Genomic DNA, 18937 nt, shown 5'->3' with positions numbered 1-18937 from the left:
TTATCTTGATTTAAATTAGGCAAAATCAACTCCCAACTCACTCTTTCTATATATATATATATATATAAAGCAGTCTAAGCGATGATAATTGTTTAACTTTAGAGAACAAATTTATAATAAACAGTTATTTGACCCTTCTTTTGGATCCTAACATTCTTCTCCATTTCGCCATTAATATTCAACCCGAACTTCGTAGAAAAAAGACTGCAAATTGTAGAATTAATGGCAATGGAGTTGACTCAAGTATAAGTTTTGCGTTCATTCAACGCCGATAAGACACGTGGCTGGCTTGGGTTGTTTCTTAACATGTGCCATGGCCGTATTGTACCGGTTACCTGATACGAAGTCTGCAGACTAACAGTTAAGAGCAAAAACATTTCTCAAGAAGTTGAAAAAAGAAGCCGGCAATGGCGTTGGCGGGTCTTTACAGAAGAACTCTTCCCTCTCCTCCTGCAATCGAGTTCGCTTCTCCGGAGGGCAAGGCAAGCAGCAAAAAGGCCCTAATTTCTGTCTTTCTCTTTCTCTAATCTTTTAAATATTTATTTTAGTTAAAAAAATGTCTATTGGAATTATTTGCAGCAACTGTTCACGGAAGCTCTTGCTGGAGGAACGATGGAAGGCTTTTTCAAACTTATATCATACTACCAAACGCAATCGGAGCCTGCGTATTGCGGACTCGCCACTCTCGCCATGGTCTTAAACGCCCTCGCTATCGATCCTGGAAGAACCTGGAAGGGTAAATGCCTTTTTTTTTGTTTCAATTTAATTAAATTGCCAAGCGAAATTAATCTTTTTTTCAATTTAAACAGGGCCTTGGAGATGGTTCGATGATTCGATGTTAGATTGCTGCGAGCCTCTGGAGAAAATCAAAGATCAAGGCATCACTTTTGGTAAAGTTGCTTGCTTGGCTGTTTGCAACGGTGCTGATGTTGAAACTTTCAGGACCAACCAATCTAGTTTGGACGATTTTCGGCAACGCGTAATTTCGTGTACTTCCTCCGAGGATTGCCATTTGATCGTCTCATACCACAGAGGAGTTTTCAAGCAGGTAACTTCTTGACTCACATTTCATTTTATATAACTTCTTTTCTTCAAATTATTTATTTATTTATTTATTTTGTGCTTACAAGTTTAAAAATGATAGTTGGTTGCAGACAGGAAGTGGTCATTTTTCGCCAATTGGGGGTTACCATGCTGGAAAAGATATGGTTCTGATTTTGGACGTTGCTAGATTTAAATACCCTCCTCACTGGGTTCCTCTTTCCCTTCTTTGGGAGGCTATGAACACTGTCGACGAAGCAACCGGACATCGTAGAGGGTAATCTAGTCTTTCCTCTTCATCAAGTTAGGCTCTATATGTTTGTTACTTGTGTTACTTGTGTTTTTGCTCTCATGAAAGCATGCCCAACTTTAATTTATATTTTGTTTGGAACTTCTAAGTACATTTAACAATCAATCCTTGATTGGTCCATTGGATTGTTGTAAGCTGTAGCTTGTGAGTTCTCAAACTCGCCAGCTTATTATTACTATCTTGCTGTTGCAATTTAGTTTTCTTATTTTTTTAACCAGAACTCGTGCTTGCTTTCTTCAGGTTCATGGTTATTTCAAAGCTTCATCAAGCGGCATCCGTACTTTATACTGTGGTACTTTAATTTATCATTGCCAGCTAGTCTCATCTAATTCCATCTTGTTGTTACTTGATAGAAATCTTTTCATACCCCTTTTTCTCCTCAAAGGTCAGTGTACTATACAATGATAGTTGGAATGAGTATATATAGTAACAAGTGGTGAAATTTGATTTAATATTATTAAGTGACATTTTTTAATAAACTCTTTAATATGAATTTATGCAAATTTGAACCGGCCACATGTAGGGGAATTTAAAATCTTGAACTAAATATGGGAATGTTGACATTACGATTTTAGGTCTTATAGTATGATAAGTATCCTCTCTGAAAAATAAACAAAAATATTCTTTGCTGTTGATAATTGTGTTCCTGCTTCCAGTCTCTAGATACGTTTCAAATTTTGATTTGTTTATTCTTTAGTTTCTTTCTTTATATTTGTCATAACTTAGTTGTTCAAAGAGGTGATAATTAGTATTGCATGCTATTGTGGATCAAATGTAGAGCTGTAGACACAAGGATTGGAACTTTGTTGCAAAGTACTTGACAGAAGATGTTCCCCTTCTCTTCACTTCCGGGTATCTAAAAGATGTTGATGATGTATTATGCCTTGTATTCAAATCAGCACCTCCCAATTTGCGAGAACTCATCAAGTGGGTGGCAGAGGTTCGGAGACAGGATGATGGCAGTACTATGTTAGGTGAAGAGGAGAAACGAAGGCTTGCACTCAAGGTTTCCTATGGCATACTTGTTCATCTTTCTCTGCTCTACCACTTATCTTTGCTGTTAATTCCTCCTTTTAAAAAAGAACGAATTTTCGACTTAGAGCTTCATTTGTTCAAATCTTAGTCTGATATTTTCGTATGACTTGAAGAGAAAAATAATAGAAAGAGATACTAATTTGAAATTTCAGGAAGAAGTATTGAAACAAATACGAGAGACTGAACTATTCAGACATGTGACGAGATATTTGGCATTTGAGAGCTCGTTGTGCAACAACGTGGCATCTTTGGGTTATGAAGATAGGTTAGCTGACATTGCTGCTAATGTATGTTGTCAAGGAGCAGAACTTCTAACGGGGAAAATCGGGTCATCAAATGGATTATGCTGTAAAGGAACAAATGTGAAGCTTATAAAAACTGACAGTAAGGAGCCTGTCACAATGGTTTCAGGCACGGTAATTAGTAATGGCACTGAACAAAGGGTTGATATGCTTATCCCATCATCTCAAGTAGAGCCCAGTTGTTTGTGTGATTTTGACCAAAATAATTGTTGTGGCATGCATCCATCAATGGGGGATGGTCTGACAGTACTTCTTTTTGCCCTGCCTCAAGATACCTGGTTGGGCCTTAAAGAGGAGAAGCTACAGGCACAGATGAAAGGTCTTACATTGGTTGCCAGTCTCCCGACTTTGCTTCGAGAGGAGGTGATGTCTGGTTCCTTTTCTTTTTTTGTTTCCCTCAAATTCTTGGTATTTCCTTTTATGTCTTGATTATATCCATTTTTCTTTTAATCATTTTCCAATGTCTTTGGGTTTCATCATCATTTTAAATTTCTTCAACTTTAGAACATAATAGTCTAGCAAAATTGGGGATCATGGCGCCATGGTCTGTTTTCACGTTCTAGTGGATTTGTTTTTAATTTTATTCTCATCAGTTTTTCTTCTAGTAGGCTGACAAGTGACCAACTATTTTGGCCACTAAAGGCAGTTCAAGGATCCTAACAAATAGTCTTTAGGCTTTTGGTTAAGAATTCAATTTTCATCTTCATGCCTGTTTCACACTGGTTAATCAGTTATGATGGACCTTGTTGATCTCTGACTGTCCTATTTGGTACCATGACAGGTTCTGCATTTGCAACGGCAGCTCTATTTCCTCAAGGCTGATCTCAATGTCTCATCCTCATCTGCTTAATTTTTGGTTAGACAAGCAGCATGCTGAAGAGCACTGGACCGACTTCTTTATTGGTTACGTCAGGAACTCCTTTAGTTGTGCAGTTATTCTGCAATTTAGAATTTAACATGCAATTTATAATTCTATATCTTTTTGGAATCTGAATATTGAATTTTTACCAAAATTTTAATATTAGTTTAGTTTTCTTCCCAAACTCCGCATTACTACTCTTCATGGAAAACATGGATCCTGATTAAAATGCATGGCAGGCCTTTCGGTTAATTTGGTTGTAAATTTGCAATATGTCACCTGCCAACTAAAAGCTATTGTCAGTAATATTACAAGGATAGAAGCAAAGAGAAAGAAGCTGTAGTAAACTCTTTCTCTTGCTCTTGTTCACGTATCCAAGCATGTTGGCTGTGTAGGGGCAGCTAATTTCCACCTTAGATCCCAAAGTAAGTCTAAGTCTGATCTTTATCATCTTCAACATGCTTGATGTTCAACAAGGCTGTCCCTCCATTATGCCTTCGCAAGATGGTGACACAAACATGGGATGATGAATTGTAATCAAATCTGGAACCAGACAATGGTTTAGAAGAGGTGTTGGGAATGAGGGATGACTTCCATTTTTATTAGGTAATTGTAATTCAATGCCCCATGTCCTTATGAGAGAACATGACCCATAACTATGATAAAAATGACAAATCATTTGGTATGAGAATAAGGTCATCCATATAAAGTAGCATAAATGCAATAACATTGTCTTTGTGAAAGCCATATGAGATCAAAAAGCGCAGATTAAACCTGAATACCAAGCTCTTAATTAGTGCTTGTTTAAGCCCATAAATAACCTTGTTTAATTTAATCTGCAAACATAAATGATAATTCTATGAAATAGAATCTTCAATTGTTCTTCAAAGTTAGCTAAATTCTTGAGTTTAGATTATAATTTAATTATTTTTAGTTATTTTTCTAATTAGTTTATTTTTATTAAGTTATTTTATTTTATGCTAATTTTATGTTTATTTAGCTTAGTTTAGTTATTATTTTTCAGTTTTTATGCTGTAGTAGGATTCTAAAAGAATAACGCTTAATGGAGCGAAGAAAAGTGTTTAAGGAGTTTAAGACCTGTTCGTACATGTTATGGTATTTTGAGCATAATTTTCACTCTGAAACTCTAAATGTTGCTATTCTTAAATCATTAAAAATTTAAGAGACAGACCTACAACTTTAATGAATATCACTTTGCCCAGTTCAGCATTGAAGATGGAGAAAATTGCATTGGAAGTTGACGAAGTGTAGTAGTTGACAAGAAAAAGGCATGAAGCCAAGGGAGTGCCGCGACTTAGATGGGCAGTGCTGTGGGGCCGAGCTGGAAAACTTGAAGAAACCAGGCCAAAAAATGCAGGTTACGGGCTGACTACGATCCCTATTAGGCTCAATATTTATTTTAAGCACGAATTAAGAGTTTTTAGGCCTAAGTAGTTTAATTTAGGTAAAACTAGGTTAAGTTTTCAAGTTATAAATAGTTAACTTAAGAATAAATTAGCTACACACAGTGAGGAAAAATCTTGGGAGATATTCAAGAAATTAAAAGTTGAAGCTGAAGATTGAAGATAAAGGTTGCAAAATTAGTTTATTTTCTTTTTCCTTAACTTTTATTATTCTTATTACTCTTGATGGCTAAGTTTCATATGTTTTTGTTTACTTCTACAACTATGTCTAGCTAAATTTATTTTTCTAGGATTATAATGAACTCACATTTAGTTTAAATTTATAATCTCTTTCTAACTTATTTTCAATGGGATAGAATTTTTTATTTCAATTTGTTCTTAATGCTTTTTAATTGACTAACCACCAATTAAATTGATCTAGAAATTTCAACAAATTTGAAAAAAGGGTGTCTAGTGTAGACTAAAATTGGAATAGCATATGATCATATTTATTTGATTAGATGAATAAATTGATTTGTTTGTAGGATAAAAATATACCTATATGTCATATGTAATCAGATTAGAGCTTAAACTTAATGAGTCTATTTTATTTCAATTCATATAGAAATATAGTGTTTTGATTAAAGTAGATATTTTTATAAGAGACTTAGGAAGCCATTATAAATAATTCAAGACTTCAGGTTAGTAATTCAATTCATTAGATTAATTAAGAAAGAGGTAAGATTTAAATGAAATGTGAAGAATATTGTAATCTTAGACTTTTTTCAAATTTGATCTTTATTCAATTATCTTTTTGCTTTAATTATTAGTGTTAATTAGTTTAGTTGAGTAGTTTTAGCTTAATTAGTTATTAAATTTTTTATTGTTTGAATAAAACTAAATTGTTTTAATTTTAGTATTTAGTAAATTTTTAGGACAATTCTCTGAGAGATCGATATCCTACTTGCTAATATATTATCTTTTCGATACGTATGCTTATATAGGTAAAATTTTAACTGATAAATTTTTGACATCGTTGTTGAAAAATTGTTTTTTAGAATTTTTACTAATAATAATACCAATCAAATTTAGTTTTAATTCAGACTTTACTTTACTTTACTTTATTTATTTATTTTTCTTGCTTTCAGGCATCTTTGGTTGTTGTATACGAAGGAGAATTCGAATCTTATTTTTTTTTTATCTAGAGATAGAAAGAACTTTTAGAAGACTTCGAGGGAAAATTTGTAAGTTCAAACTCTAAACCAAACAATGGCTGAAGATAATAATAATCATGGTAACAATGCTGGGATTCAGATTCTTGAAGAGAACAAAGCTTTGCTGGAGTATGTTGTTCCCCTCTTGCAAGGCTTACACCGAAGTATTAGAAGACCTGCTATCAAAGCAAACAATTTTGAGATCAAGCCTGCTTACATTCAAATGATTCAGTCTTTTGTTCAGTTTGGGGGGTTACCTAGTGATGATCCTAATTCCCATTTGATTAATTTCTTGGAAATCTGTAATACTTTCAAATATAATGGGATGACTGAAGATGCTATCAAGCTTAGACTTTTTCCTTTTCGTTAAGAGATAAGGCAAAGAGTTGGTTGAATTCATTGTCCACTGAATCTATTACTACATGGGAGGACTTGGCTCAAAAATTCTCGACAAAATTCTTTCCACCTGCAAAGATTGCAAAGTTGAGGAATGATATAATTTCATTCACACAATTTGATAGTGAATCCTTATATGAGGCTTGGGAACGATTCAAAGATTTGCTTAGAAGATGTCCACATCATGGGCTCCCTCAATGACTTCAAGTTCAGATATTTTATAATGGGTTGATTAGTTCAATCAAATCTACAATTGATGTCACTATTGGTGGGGCATTGATAGGTAAAAATCCTGATGAAGCTTATAATTTGTTGGAAGAGATGACATTCAATAATTACCAATGGTCTTCAAAAAGATCCAATTCTAAAAAAACTGTTGGTATTCATGAGATTGATGCACTTAATGCTTTGACTGTACAAGTCGCTGCATTGACAAAAAGATTTGACACAATAGGAGTTAATGTTGTCCAAAACTCCTTCATAACTTGTGATTTGTGTAGAGATAACCATTCCAGTGATCAATGTCCATCCAATTCTGAATCAGTCCAGTTTGTTGGGAATTTCAACAAGCAGCAGAATAACCCATATTCTAATATCTATTATCCTGATTGGAGGAATGATCCAAACTTGTCATGGAATAATAACCCAGTACCTTTAAATCCAAGGCCAAACAATCCTCGGGGCTTTCCATCACAAGCAAGACCTCATGTTCTTGAGAAAAAGCATAATATAGAGGAGATGTTTATGCAATTCATGACAAAGACTGATGCCGTCATAACAAAGATTGAGACCTACATGACAAAGAATGACGCCATCATTCAGAATCAAGCAACATCAATTTGTAATTTTGAAATTCAAATGGGACAACTTGCTAGTTCCATCAATAGTAAATCCCAAGGTGTCTTGCCAAGTGATACTCAAGCCAATCTAAAAAATAAGGAATAATGTAATGCAATTATCCTTAGGAGTAATTCACCATGGTCTGGTTTCACATTCTAAAGGATTTGTTTTTATTTTTATTTTCATGAGTTTTTCTTCTAGTAGGCTGACAAGTGACAACTATTTTGGCCACTAAAGGCAGTTCAAAGATCCTAACAAATCAACTCTAGGCTTTTGGTTAGGATTTCAATTTTCATCTTCATGCCTGTTTCACACTGGTTAATCAATTATGATGGACCTTGTTGATCTCTGACTGGTGACACAAATATGAGATGATAAATTGCAATCAAATCTGGAACCAGAGAATGGTTTAGAAGAGGTGTTGGGAATGAGGGATGGCTTCCATTTTTATTAAGGAATTGTAATTCAATGCCCCATGTCCTTATGAGAGAACATGACCCATAACTGTGATCAAAATGACAAATCATTTGGCATGAGAATAAGGTCATCGACATAAAGTAGCATAAATGCAACAACATTGTCGTTGTGAAAGCCATATGAGATCAAAAAAGAGCTAATTAGACCTTGATCTATACCAAGCTCTTAATTAGTGCTTGTTTAAGACCATAAATAACCTTGCTTAGTCTAATCTGCAAACATTATCAGGATGAGTTTTAAGTTGCCTCTTTTGGAACGAACTTGTACAAGTGACTATGCATGGTCCGAAGATTCTCCACCTTGTTTGCATCGTCTACGTCACAATCATGTATTTGTAGCTGATCTTAAATCAGATTATTATATATTATTCATTATAAAATAGGAAATAAAAAAATAATTTTATCCGATTCTAGGGTATATTAAATTATAAAGTATTTGATGGGATGTTAGACATCGATGTATTATCAATTTTACTCATAATACATGCATGGTTGGTTTGGAATCACTCATAGAGAGATACCTACTTAACCATTCCAACGCAAAAATAAAGATAGTTTTTTGACATAATAACTAAAAGAATTTTCAAATTATTTAAGAAAATTTAAATAAATCTTTATTTAAACATAATTATTTTTTAAATTGCCTGCACCTACACATAGCCAAATGCCATCCTAAATAATTAAATATTAACTTTAATTAATTTTAAGTCCACTCAAATCTAAAAAATTGTACGTGGTGAATTTATTCTTCTCATTATTTAAATGATTTTTTTTTATATTTTTAATATGAGATTGTGTTGTGTCTGACGTTTATTGTTATCGAAAAGATTCAACAGTACATCAGGTCTCTATGGAAACCGACCTTCGTAGACGTAATAATTACAAATACACACTTGTGGATGGAAGAGGAGCTGGGTTGGCTTGGCTTCACCATCCCAAAGTTAGCTGCGCTGCGCACGTGAAAGTCCCATGTGCTCATCTTGGGTCGTTTTTCTTCTCACTAATTGGTTGCCATGGATTTGTCCCGATTCAGTGGAATCTTCGGGATGATCGTTTTTGGTCCATTTGGTTTGCTCATAATTAATGCCAAAACGTGAAATGGGATATCTTTTTTGGGTGTAGGCATATTTCAAGGTGACGGAATGGTTGGCGAGCTTGGCTGGCTGCTTGGACCATTCAATTGTGGAAATGATCGTAATGTTAACAGCTCAAGGATAGAACTTGCATGGACGGATTTGTTCTTTGGTCCACTTGACGTGTAAGAGTCAAATTTTACCAAGTTAATTAATAACCATCAAACATGCATTACAAATGTTTTCGTCATCTACTTATTTGGGTCCCAAGAGGTTAGTGATTGCATCCCACTCTAAAATTACTTTGTCATGGACAAGAAAGATGATGGACTCATTGGAATGGCTTTGATGAGATTGATAATTGCCTCAAAGTGATAGGAGATTATGAATTTCTTTTCAATCTAAACACCATTTACCATTTTAAATTTATTTTTGAAAAAGTACCATTTTATAGAAATGAGCAAAACCAAACCAAATCAATTACTTGTCTTAACCAAATATGATTTAGGTAGAACAATTCGGTCTAACTGATCCATTGGATCAATTGGTCCAAAATGTTTGATTCAATTAGTTTTTTAGTCGGTTCTCAATTTTAAAATTTTTAGACCAATCAACTCAAAATACCAAACCAATTATATACATATATTATATAAAATATTTTTTTATATATATTAAGAAGAATTGATAATAAACTTTATTAATAATATACTTAAAATATATTAGTTTATTATATGTACATATACAAATTATAATCATAACAATTTAATTTTAGTTATATATATTTATTTATTTATTTATAAATCTATACAAATATGAAATTACAAATTATATATTTTAAATTATATAACTTATACGTTAATATTGTAATATATAATAGTAAATATCCTACAAATTAATATGTTATAATTATTACACCTTAATAATGTTTCGTAATATAAAATGTTATGAATATATATATAATTTTATAAACATTATATATATATATATATATTTAATTTATACATAAGCATTACTATAACTTATAATAAACTTTATTTATATGATTACACTTTACAAACTTATTAATTATCGCCTTAGTTTTTATAATATATTATTTATAATTAGTTTTTATTTATACAAACTTTAATATAAAACATTATAGCATATAAGTTGTGTAATTAATTTCATATATACATAATAAAATAATATTATATATATATATTTAATTTATACATAAGTATTTCCGTAACTTATAATAGATTTCATTTATATTATTACACTTAATAATTTTATTAGTTATCATCTTAGTTTTTATAACATATTGTTTATAATTAGTTTTATTTATACAAACTTTGATATAAAAATTAAAATATTATAACATATAAGTTGTGTCATTAATTTCATATATATAATAAAGTTTAGGGTATAATACATACATATATTTAAATTATACATAATATTTATATTTTATAATTATAGATAAATTTTATAAGTTTTAATAATAAAATTTATAAAAAAAAGTGAAAAAAAAATTTGTCTAATGGTCAAAAATCAAACTGATCAAACCAATTTTATATTTAGTCAGTTTGGTCTTTTTTTATATTTGGGCGATTTTTGTCAATTTTTTTAAAATATTTGATCTATTTGTTCTTTAGGTATGACGAACTAAACCACTTAATCTACACATTTTTTCTCTCCTACCATTTTACATCTTATACTTCAAGGTTTTTTTTTTTTTTTAAATTAGGAGAAGAGAGATTCGAACTTTACTTTTTAGATCGAAAATCATACGCTAACTAATGAGCTAAATACTCAGATACATTTTATACTTGAAGATTAATAAATTTTACAAATACTTTCATTTTTATACTTGCTCCTTCTCTTACAGTGTATATTCTATTTTTGTTAAATAAAATGTCAATTATATGATTTGGATAATGGTACAAGACCCAAAGAAAGTTGAGTGTGAAAGCGATCAAGTATAAATAAAGAAAGTGAGTGAAAGGCAGGCACGAGTAATCCAATAATTAATTTATATTATCTCATTTGGGCTGCATCTGGCACGGCAACATCGCACGTAAATAATTTCTTCTGCCAAACCATCTTCTGATTTCCTTTCTGCTGAAAATAGAAATAGCTTCTTCCTTTGCATCGCTGGACAGCCCCTTTTGTTGGTTCATTGGTGGACTCAAAACTTAGCAATTGAATTGATGTCTTGCTATGCAACCATGGCCATAGAATTCTGAGATATTTTTTCATTAATCTCCTCAATCCGAATAGTTGAACAGAATGATTAGAGACAAAGTAATTTTGTATTGTTATACTCTTTCCTTTGACATTTCAACCACCATGTTCACACAAAATCAAGTTATCATATTTTGATTTTAATGATGAGTAATAATAAGAGTTTATATATGATACATTGACATATTATTTACAACATGCCACATCATTAATAAATTATAAAAATGAAAATTCATAAAATTCGAGAGATAAATATTAAAAAATTGAAATAATTAATTAAATAAAAGAATAAAATATTCTCAAAATCTCTCTAAAATCTTTTTTCTGAACTTAAATTATACAAAATGTGAGCATCAAATACTTAAAAAAAAAAGAAAAGAAAAAATGCAATAAGAGAAAAATTAAAAAGCAGAGCACATTGCAATAGTAAAATATGAGTTTCATGGTGTAGCGACTTTCCGACAATTAAATGACCTCTTTATTGTCTACAACAGGACAATGAAGTGTTAAAAGTTGAGAAGTTGTTCTCTCTCTCGTCACAATTCCAAAATCCAATTTGTGACAACTGAAACTGAAGCAAGCAGGACTGACGACTGAAGACGAGGAAGGACTCTGGAGAAGTGAAATGGAAAGAGAAGAGAGCGGTCATCCTTTGCTGCAAGGGGCTAGGAGACGAAGTAGCTATACTCATGGTTTCTCTTCAGCTCAGATCCAATCACTTGCTGCCATCTGTGAAACTTTCGTTCCTCCCCTGCCACTTGATGATAAATTTGATGACAAGCAGAATTCAGCTGCCCTCGACGCTTTCCACAAAGCATCTGGGGCTGAGCCTCCGTTTCCTGATGAGGTCAATTCTAATCTTCTTATCTCTCTCTCTCTCTCTGTTTTTTGTTTTTGTTCTTCCAAAGTTGGTTGTCTCTTCCTTTTTTGCGCTGACACTTGGAAAACATATTACCGAATTGGAAACAGGTAGCAGATTTTCTGATGAAGAGAGGTCAACCCAAAGCTGTCTCCTTCGCTAAACTTGTTCTGACACTAGTCTCTTTCAGATTGGGGACATTGCTGCTCTGTGGCTGGGATTGCTGTGACTGGAAATGGCCATTCATTCACAAGTTTTCAGAAATTCCGGTGGAGAGGAGAGAAAAAATCCTCATCAAGTGGTCGTGGAAAGTGCATCCTTTACCTCTAAGGGCTGTTTTTGCATTGATCAAAACCTACTGCTTGTTCATCTTCTTCTCCATGGTACCACCAATCTTACCTTTCGTTTATGTTGTCTTATTGTTGTCTGCTTTCGACAGAAAATGTGGACCAACGAAAAAGTGGTTCTTTTCAAGTTCATTAAATTAAATAGGCGAGGTATAGTTTTATCCAAATAGAAGAAGGATCATTAAGAGTATTTTCCCCAAAAAATCCAACAGGATGGAACTAGTAAATCAAATATTTTAGGAGGTAAGGAATATTGGGTTTCCTGCGGGATGCTTGGGCTAGGTGAAACACGTATCCAAACACTTTGCGTTGAAGAAATTGGAAGTAATCCATTGCTTGACATAGAGTATTGATGTATTTACTGTTGTCTATTTCTTCCTAATACCATTTCCAAGTTTCCAAATTCCTCTGTTGCAGACCGATGAGAATTCAGGAAACCCAGCATGGAAAGCAATAGGATACCAAGTAGACAACCGGCAGAAAAAGGCATATCCTCAAGGGCGACCACTTCAAAAGGGTATCATAGAAACGATGCATGAAGATGACTCAACCTTTGTCCAATCTCTCACTGAAAAAGGCCTTCAAGTCATGGAGGATCCAGAGCACAACGTTTACAAGATCAAATGTGACGTAGTGATAGTTGGTTCCGGTTGCGGAGGAGGGGTTGCTGCAGCAGTTCTTGCAAGCTCTGGCCAGAAGGTGGTTGTTATTGAGAAAGGCAACTATTTTGCACCACAAGACTATACTTCTCTAGAAGGTCCCTCTATGTCTGAGCTTTACGAATCCGGGGGATTTTTGACAACCATGAACGGGAAAATTATGATCCTGGCTGGGTCAACAGTTGGAGGAGGCTCGGCTATTAATTGGTCTGCCTCAATTAAAACACCGAAGAATGTTCTCAGAGAGTGGTGTGTGGATCACAAGATTCCATTGTTTGGGAGCTCAGAGTATGAAATTGCAATGGATGCTGTGCGCAAAAGGATCGGCGTTACAGAAAATTGTACGGAGGAAGGATTCCAAAATCAAGTTCTTAGAAAAGGGTGTGAGAAGCTTGGTTTGAAAGTCGAGGCAGTTCCAAGGAATGCCGCAGATAATCATTACTGTGGTTCTTGTAATTTAGGGTGTAGAACAGGAGATAAGAAAGGAACTGATTCTACTTGGCTGGTTGATGCCGTGGGCTGCGGTGCTGTGATCCTGACAGCCTGCAAAGCTGACAAGTTCATATTGGTGAATAATAACGATGCAAGGAGAAGAAAGGAATGCCTGGGTGTGATTGCAACATCTTGGAACAAAAAATTGACCAAAAAGCTGCATATTGAGGCAAAAGCAACAGTTTCAGCTTGTGGGTCTCTCTTGACTCCTCCCCTGATGATCTCTAGTGGGTTAAAGAATCCAAATATTGGGAGGAATCTTCATTTGCATCCAGTGCTAGTAGGTTGGGGATACTTTCCAGAAGATGCATCAGGACTAAATGGCAAAACGTACGAGGGCGGAATCATCACTTCGTTCCATAAGGTCGTTACAGAAGAAACCAACGTCCATGCAATTATCCAAACTCCTGCACTTGGACCAGCCTCAGTGGCAGCATTATCTCCATGGGTTTCAGGAAGTGAGTTCAAGGAAAGAATGGTGAGGTATCCCAGGTTGGCTCACCTTTTCACGTTGATCAGAGACCAGGGTTCAGGGGAAGTAATGGAAGAAGGTAAGATCAGGTATCGGTTCAGTGAAATGGATAAAGAGAATCTTAGGATTGGGTTGAGGCAAGTTTTGAGGATTATAATAGCAGCTGGGGCGGTGGAAGTGGGAACCCATCGTAGCGATGGGCAGAGAATCAAATGCAAAGGTCTTACAGAGGAAAGCTTGCAGGAGTTTTTGGATGATGTTCCAGTAGTAGGAGGTGCTAGTTCCAAGGAGGAGTACTGGACTATGTACGTTTCTGCTCATCAGATGGGAAGTTGTAGAATGGGTGCCACCCAGGAAGAAGGTGCAGTAGATGAGAATGGTCAAAGTTGGGAAGCGGAGGGTTTATTCGTGTGCGACGCAAGTGTCCTGCCAACTGCAATTGGCATCAATCCCATGCTCACCATACAATCCACCTCCTACTGCATTTCCAACAAGATTGCAGATTTGTTAAACAAGGAATAAACCTTTGCCCAGAGCAGTCTGACCATTTTCCTCTCATATATTTCAGCTGTCATACAAGGATTCTCAATAAGCTATGATCTTTAATACAAGGAAGCACAATAAATTATTCATTTTATAACTCCTCGTAATGTGTTTGGTTCCGTTTGGCTCACCCATGCCACCATCATCTAATTGTTCACATTGATCACACATGCATGCCCACACAAATCTCCACTCTGCTTTTTCTCAATGGATTATTTGTTGAAACAAAATTCCACTAGGTGACCTTAAAACGAAGAGAGAGGTGGTTGGTGACTGGAGACTGGGTGCAAGTGACATGCAACTAATCAAGAAGAAAGAAATACGCTGATCTCAGTCTTTGAATTGTATGCTAAATGCAACCATATCAACCACGAAAACCCAATTTCGTGGGACAGTATAATAAAGAATATTCCTCAACCCTCTGCTTTATCATTAGCAAGATTCAATGGGGCTTGATTTGTAAAACTCATTAGTTCTTGGAAGGATTTTGAGAAACAAGAACACAAGACTCAATATCTTAAATTCCTCAACTGCTTGCCGCTTTAACTGCTTTCTCTGCAGCATCATCCAAATCTTCTGCCGTTATTAGTGTCATTCCACTTTCCTGCAGAACCATTATTAATCATCAACTAAATCAAAATGGCATCAATAATTCTCAAGATATAAGAAAATGTATGCCCATGAGTTCCAAAGATAATCGAATTTCATATCTACCTTCAAAATCCTCTTCCCTTGGTCAACATTGGTACCTTCAAGACGAACCACCACAGGAACTTTTAGGGCAACCTATACCACAAGGCCCAGTATAAGTCAATGCCTTAAATTTTCAACAAATTTTAAAGAAAAAAGAAAAAGGATAAAAGAAACTATTATTGTTTTTGTTTGTCAAATTTTGAAGTTACAAACAAACTGTTGGGCTTTCCCTGCACTAGTTTTAAAATGATGGTTCATCCAAATATTAAAATTTAATTGAAGTGTGATACTCTTGGTCACCAATGTAAATAAAGAACTTGCTCCACACAGAAGTTGAAACAATTTTATGCAACTCTCACCTGTTTGGCCGCATTGACAATTCCACTCGCAATCACATCACACTTCATTATTCCTCCAAATATGTTCACCAAAATTGCTTTCACTTTATCATCAGAAGTCAATATCTTAAATGCCTCGACCACCTGTCCCACATTATCTAAGAATTAAAAGACAAATATATTTGAAGGTGATTACTGCATCAAGTTAGCATCAGATGCCAAATTTTTTATAAAGCTAACAAGTCTACAGCAAGCCAAGTGATGCTAGAAATGCATGACCAGAAGCAGAAACAACATACAAGCATGCGTAGAAGTTTGTGTGAACATATGCCCAAGCACACTTAGCCTCATTACAAAAAATTACCAAAAAAGGAAATGATATGAAAATATAAAAAGAAAAGGACAGCATTACCTGGCCTTCAGAAGCATTCCCACCTACATCCAGAAAATTGGCAGGAGTTCCCCCATGCAATTTAATTATATCCATTGTAGCCATTGCTAACCCTGCACCATTCACCATGCAACCAATTTCTCCATCTAGGCCAATGTAATTTAAATCAGCTTTCGCAGCAGCAACCTGTAATAAAAGACAATGCAGAATAGGGCCATGAGTACAAATATTGGATTATCGTGTAATTTACTTAAGTTGTATTTTGATTTACAAGACAACCAAGAATAATCATTTGATAAACATAAGAAAATTAACATGGAGACAAATCCATACTTCTCGAGGATCCTCTTGTGATGGATCACGGAGAGCAAATATCTGCTTTTGACGAAAAGCAGCATTATCATCGAAGTTCAACTTTGCATCAGCAGCTACTAATTGGTTACTAGAAGTCTCAGCAAGAGGATTGATCTGACCAAAAGAATTACCATTCACAAAAAGATGAGCATCAGAATAAACAGAAATGCATTTGCAGTTAATAAATAGAACTACTAGTAACAAATGAGATATTCAAAGGGAAAAATATAGCCAAACAAAGAAATTCATACTTACTTCCAACAATGTACAATCACATTCATGGAAAAGCTTATATAGTTTCTTCACTTGTTCAATAGAATCAGTTCTATCAGCAACCTTGGGAGCCAAACCATCCACAACCTTGGCAGCATCTTCATCAGTAATTCCTTTGAAAACATCAATAGGTACCTATCAAGAATAAACGATAAATCAGTTGCATAACCATATCATGACCACTATGGAAAGAAGAAACTGCCTTATTGGTTATAATAAAACAGCAGAAAAAAGACAATCAAAACCTTAATAATCATGTCAGGATATTTCTCTGCAAGGTCTTCAATGCTGGTTCCTCCCTTTCTACAGGCAATTATAAGCTGAGAAACAGAACAACATTGTGCAATTAAGGACCTTTGACTTCTTGAGAAATCAACAATGGTTACCACCAGTAATTGGGGTAGCAAAAATAGTTGCTTCCAGCAGCTTTAAAGTTAACCTACTCAGTTTGTAAACATACCGGACCAGCAGTGTTACGATCCAGAGTGATAGCAAAGTACATCTCGTTCACAAGTGATAACTTTTCACACAGGTAAACCTGTAAAAGGTAAATGAAGTTGAACCAGATTCCAACAATTACTAGACCGAAGCCCCAAAGTTTAATTACAAACTGACTGTGTAAATTCATTGAAGCTTAAGTTCCACGTTAAAAAAATGATGCATGCCTAACCTTGCTGACAACTTTGCCTTGGGGGCCCGTTTGCTTGGTAACAAGTATCTGCCCAAGCATCCTTCCTGCATTCAATGAAAATAAAGCACCTCTTATAAAACAAATAAAGAAATATTGACTGAGAAAAGGTAAAAAGTAAAAGCAAAGTCATTAAATACTAAATCGCGTACAATCATAAGAATGAATAGGAAGAGAACATGTTTGATGGCACATGAAGAAACACATGTATAACTTTGAATATCATCTTTTGCTAAGATAAATGTCAAACTCCAGGACAACACTCTTACATAAATGTATTTTGTAATGTGTAGTCGAGTCAAGTTTTCTGTAAAGATAATCAAAAAACTTTAAATACCAGCTATTTCTTCAACCTGGTCAGCCTTAACGATGTGAACTCCACCCTTAAACCCGTTTTGGAATGTTCCCAAGCCTCTTCCACCAGCCAAAATTTGACTTTTAACCACCAGCTGCACCATAATCAAAGTTATCCATGCCCATCTTATTCAATCATTTCATATTAAAATATGTCGTAAAATAGTTTTCCAGAATTCAATTTCTCATAGTCAGGCACACACGCCAATAACTCTGCTGTGCTTAACATAACGAATTATCAGGTTATTAAACATATAAACAAAAAACCCCTCGGAGAAATTGAAGAATTTACCTCATTTTGATTGGGGAAGGCATCCTTGACCGCTTGTTTAACTTCATCAACAGAAGAAACAGCAACTCCTTTGGGCACGTTAATTCCGTATTTGCTCATCAACTCAGCCCCCTGATTTTCAAACAACCAAAATTTCGTCTATCACCAGTACGCTCACATAAAATTTACATTCCCAAACAGATACACAGATCCACAAAAATCAGTAAAATGCAAGTAAACTCAAAGTTTAATTCCCAAACAAAAAAAAAAGGAATAACCGTAAACTTCGTAAAATTATTTTCATGCGAACCAAACAGAAACTAAAATCAGTTAAACTATAGATCACTAGTCAAGTATGCTTTTGAGATCATAGTTTCCATTTCACTTTTCTCAGAAAAAATTAAAATATATATAATAAGGCCATGTAAGGAATTAAATATATATATATGTATATGTAAGGAAAAATGGTATACGTAAATAAACCTGATATTCGTGGATGTTGAGACGGCGGAGCTGCTGTTGCTGCCATTTGCCGGCAACGGAGAGAGAGAGGGAGACGAGCTTGTTCACTATTCCTCTCATTTTTTTTCCTTTTCCTCTGGAGAGAAGATTAATGATCAATGAAGCACTCAACGAGATCTGCAGCAAACCCTAGAAAAATCAATGAGAAAGAGACAGAGAGATTTTTGGGGGTGGAAGCGAGCGTGGTCAGAGGAAAGCGAAGAAAGTGAGAGGAGCCACCCTAGAATTTTTTTTTTCCCTTTATTTGTTTTATTTATGTCCTGACCCCTTTACTTTTAGATATTTCTGAAAAGGAAAGGAAAAATTTTTGTCAAAATTTTGGTGCGTCTGAATAAGAATAATATTGCCTTGCAAGACATATTTTGGCTGCCCAAAAAGTTAATTTATTTAATACTATGGAAAAAATTATCGAAGCATGAACCATTTGGAAGGCAGACTGTTGGGAAGAAAATTGTGGGTGAACATCTTTGAACTGGAAAGTCAAGCTCAGGCAATGTTGTTGAGAAGCT

General features: G+C 34.5%; 3 protein-coding genes across 3 annotated transcripts; 2 read left to right on the top strand and 1 right to left on the bottom strand.

Annotated features, from left to right (window-relative positions):
• LOC18613100 (glutathione gamma-glutamylcysteinyltransferase 3) lies at window positions 112–3731 on the top strand. Its single transcript, XM_007050160.2, has 8 exons — window positions 112–482; window positions 580–736; window positions 810–1048; window positions 1155–1318; window positions 1592–1643; window positions 2130–2357; window positions 2539–3051; window positions 3470–3731. Exons 1-8 carry the CDS (start codon window positions 408–410, stop codon window positions 3536–3538), a joined length of 1497 nt encoding a protein of 498 aa, XP_007050222.2. The 5' UTR covers window positions 112–407; the 3' UTR covers window positions 3539–3731.
• Window positions 11611–14644, top strand: LOC18613098 (long-chain-alcohol oxidase FAO2). Its single transcript, XM_007050158.2, has 3 exons — window positions 11611–12019; window positions 12142–12414; window positions 12796–14644. Exons 1-3 carry the CDS (start codon window positions 11798–11800, stop codon window positions 14521–14523), a joined length of 2223 nt encoding a protein of 740 aa, XP_007050220.2. The 5' UTR covers window positions 11611–11797; the 3' UTR covers window positions 14524–14644.
• Window positions 14868–18669, bottom strand: LOC18613097 (succinyl-CoA ligase [ADP-forming] subunit beta, mitochondrial). Its single transcript, XM_007050157.2, has 12 exons — window positions 18390–18669; window positions 17928–18038; window positions 17619–17730; window positions 17264–17328; window positions 17054–17131; window positions 16839–16913; window positions 16576–16728; window positions 16300–16434; window positions 15988–16152; window positions 15597–15719; window positions 15259–15330; window positions 14868–15148 (listed from the first exon to the last, which is right to left on the bottom strand). The coding sequence occupies exons 1-12, from the start codon at window positions 18486–18488 to the stop codon at window positions 15071–15073; spliced, it is 1266 nt and encodes a 421-aa protein (XP_007050219.2). The 5' UTR covers window positions 18489–18669; the 3' UTR covers window positions 14868–15070.

This window comes from Theobroma cacao, chromosome 1 (genome assembly GCF_000208745.1).
Source record: "Theobroma cacao cultivar B97-61/B2 chromosome 1, Criollo_cocoa_genome_V2, whole genome shotgun sequence".
NCBI classification, from domain to species: domain Eukaryota; kingdom Viridiplantae; phylum Streptophyta; class Magnoliopsida; order Malvales; family Malvaceae; genus Theobroma; species Theobroma cacao.
Note: the sequence above shows the minus strand (reverse complement) of the source record. Positions and strands in the feature narration are given on the sequence as shown.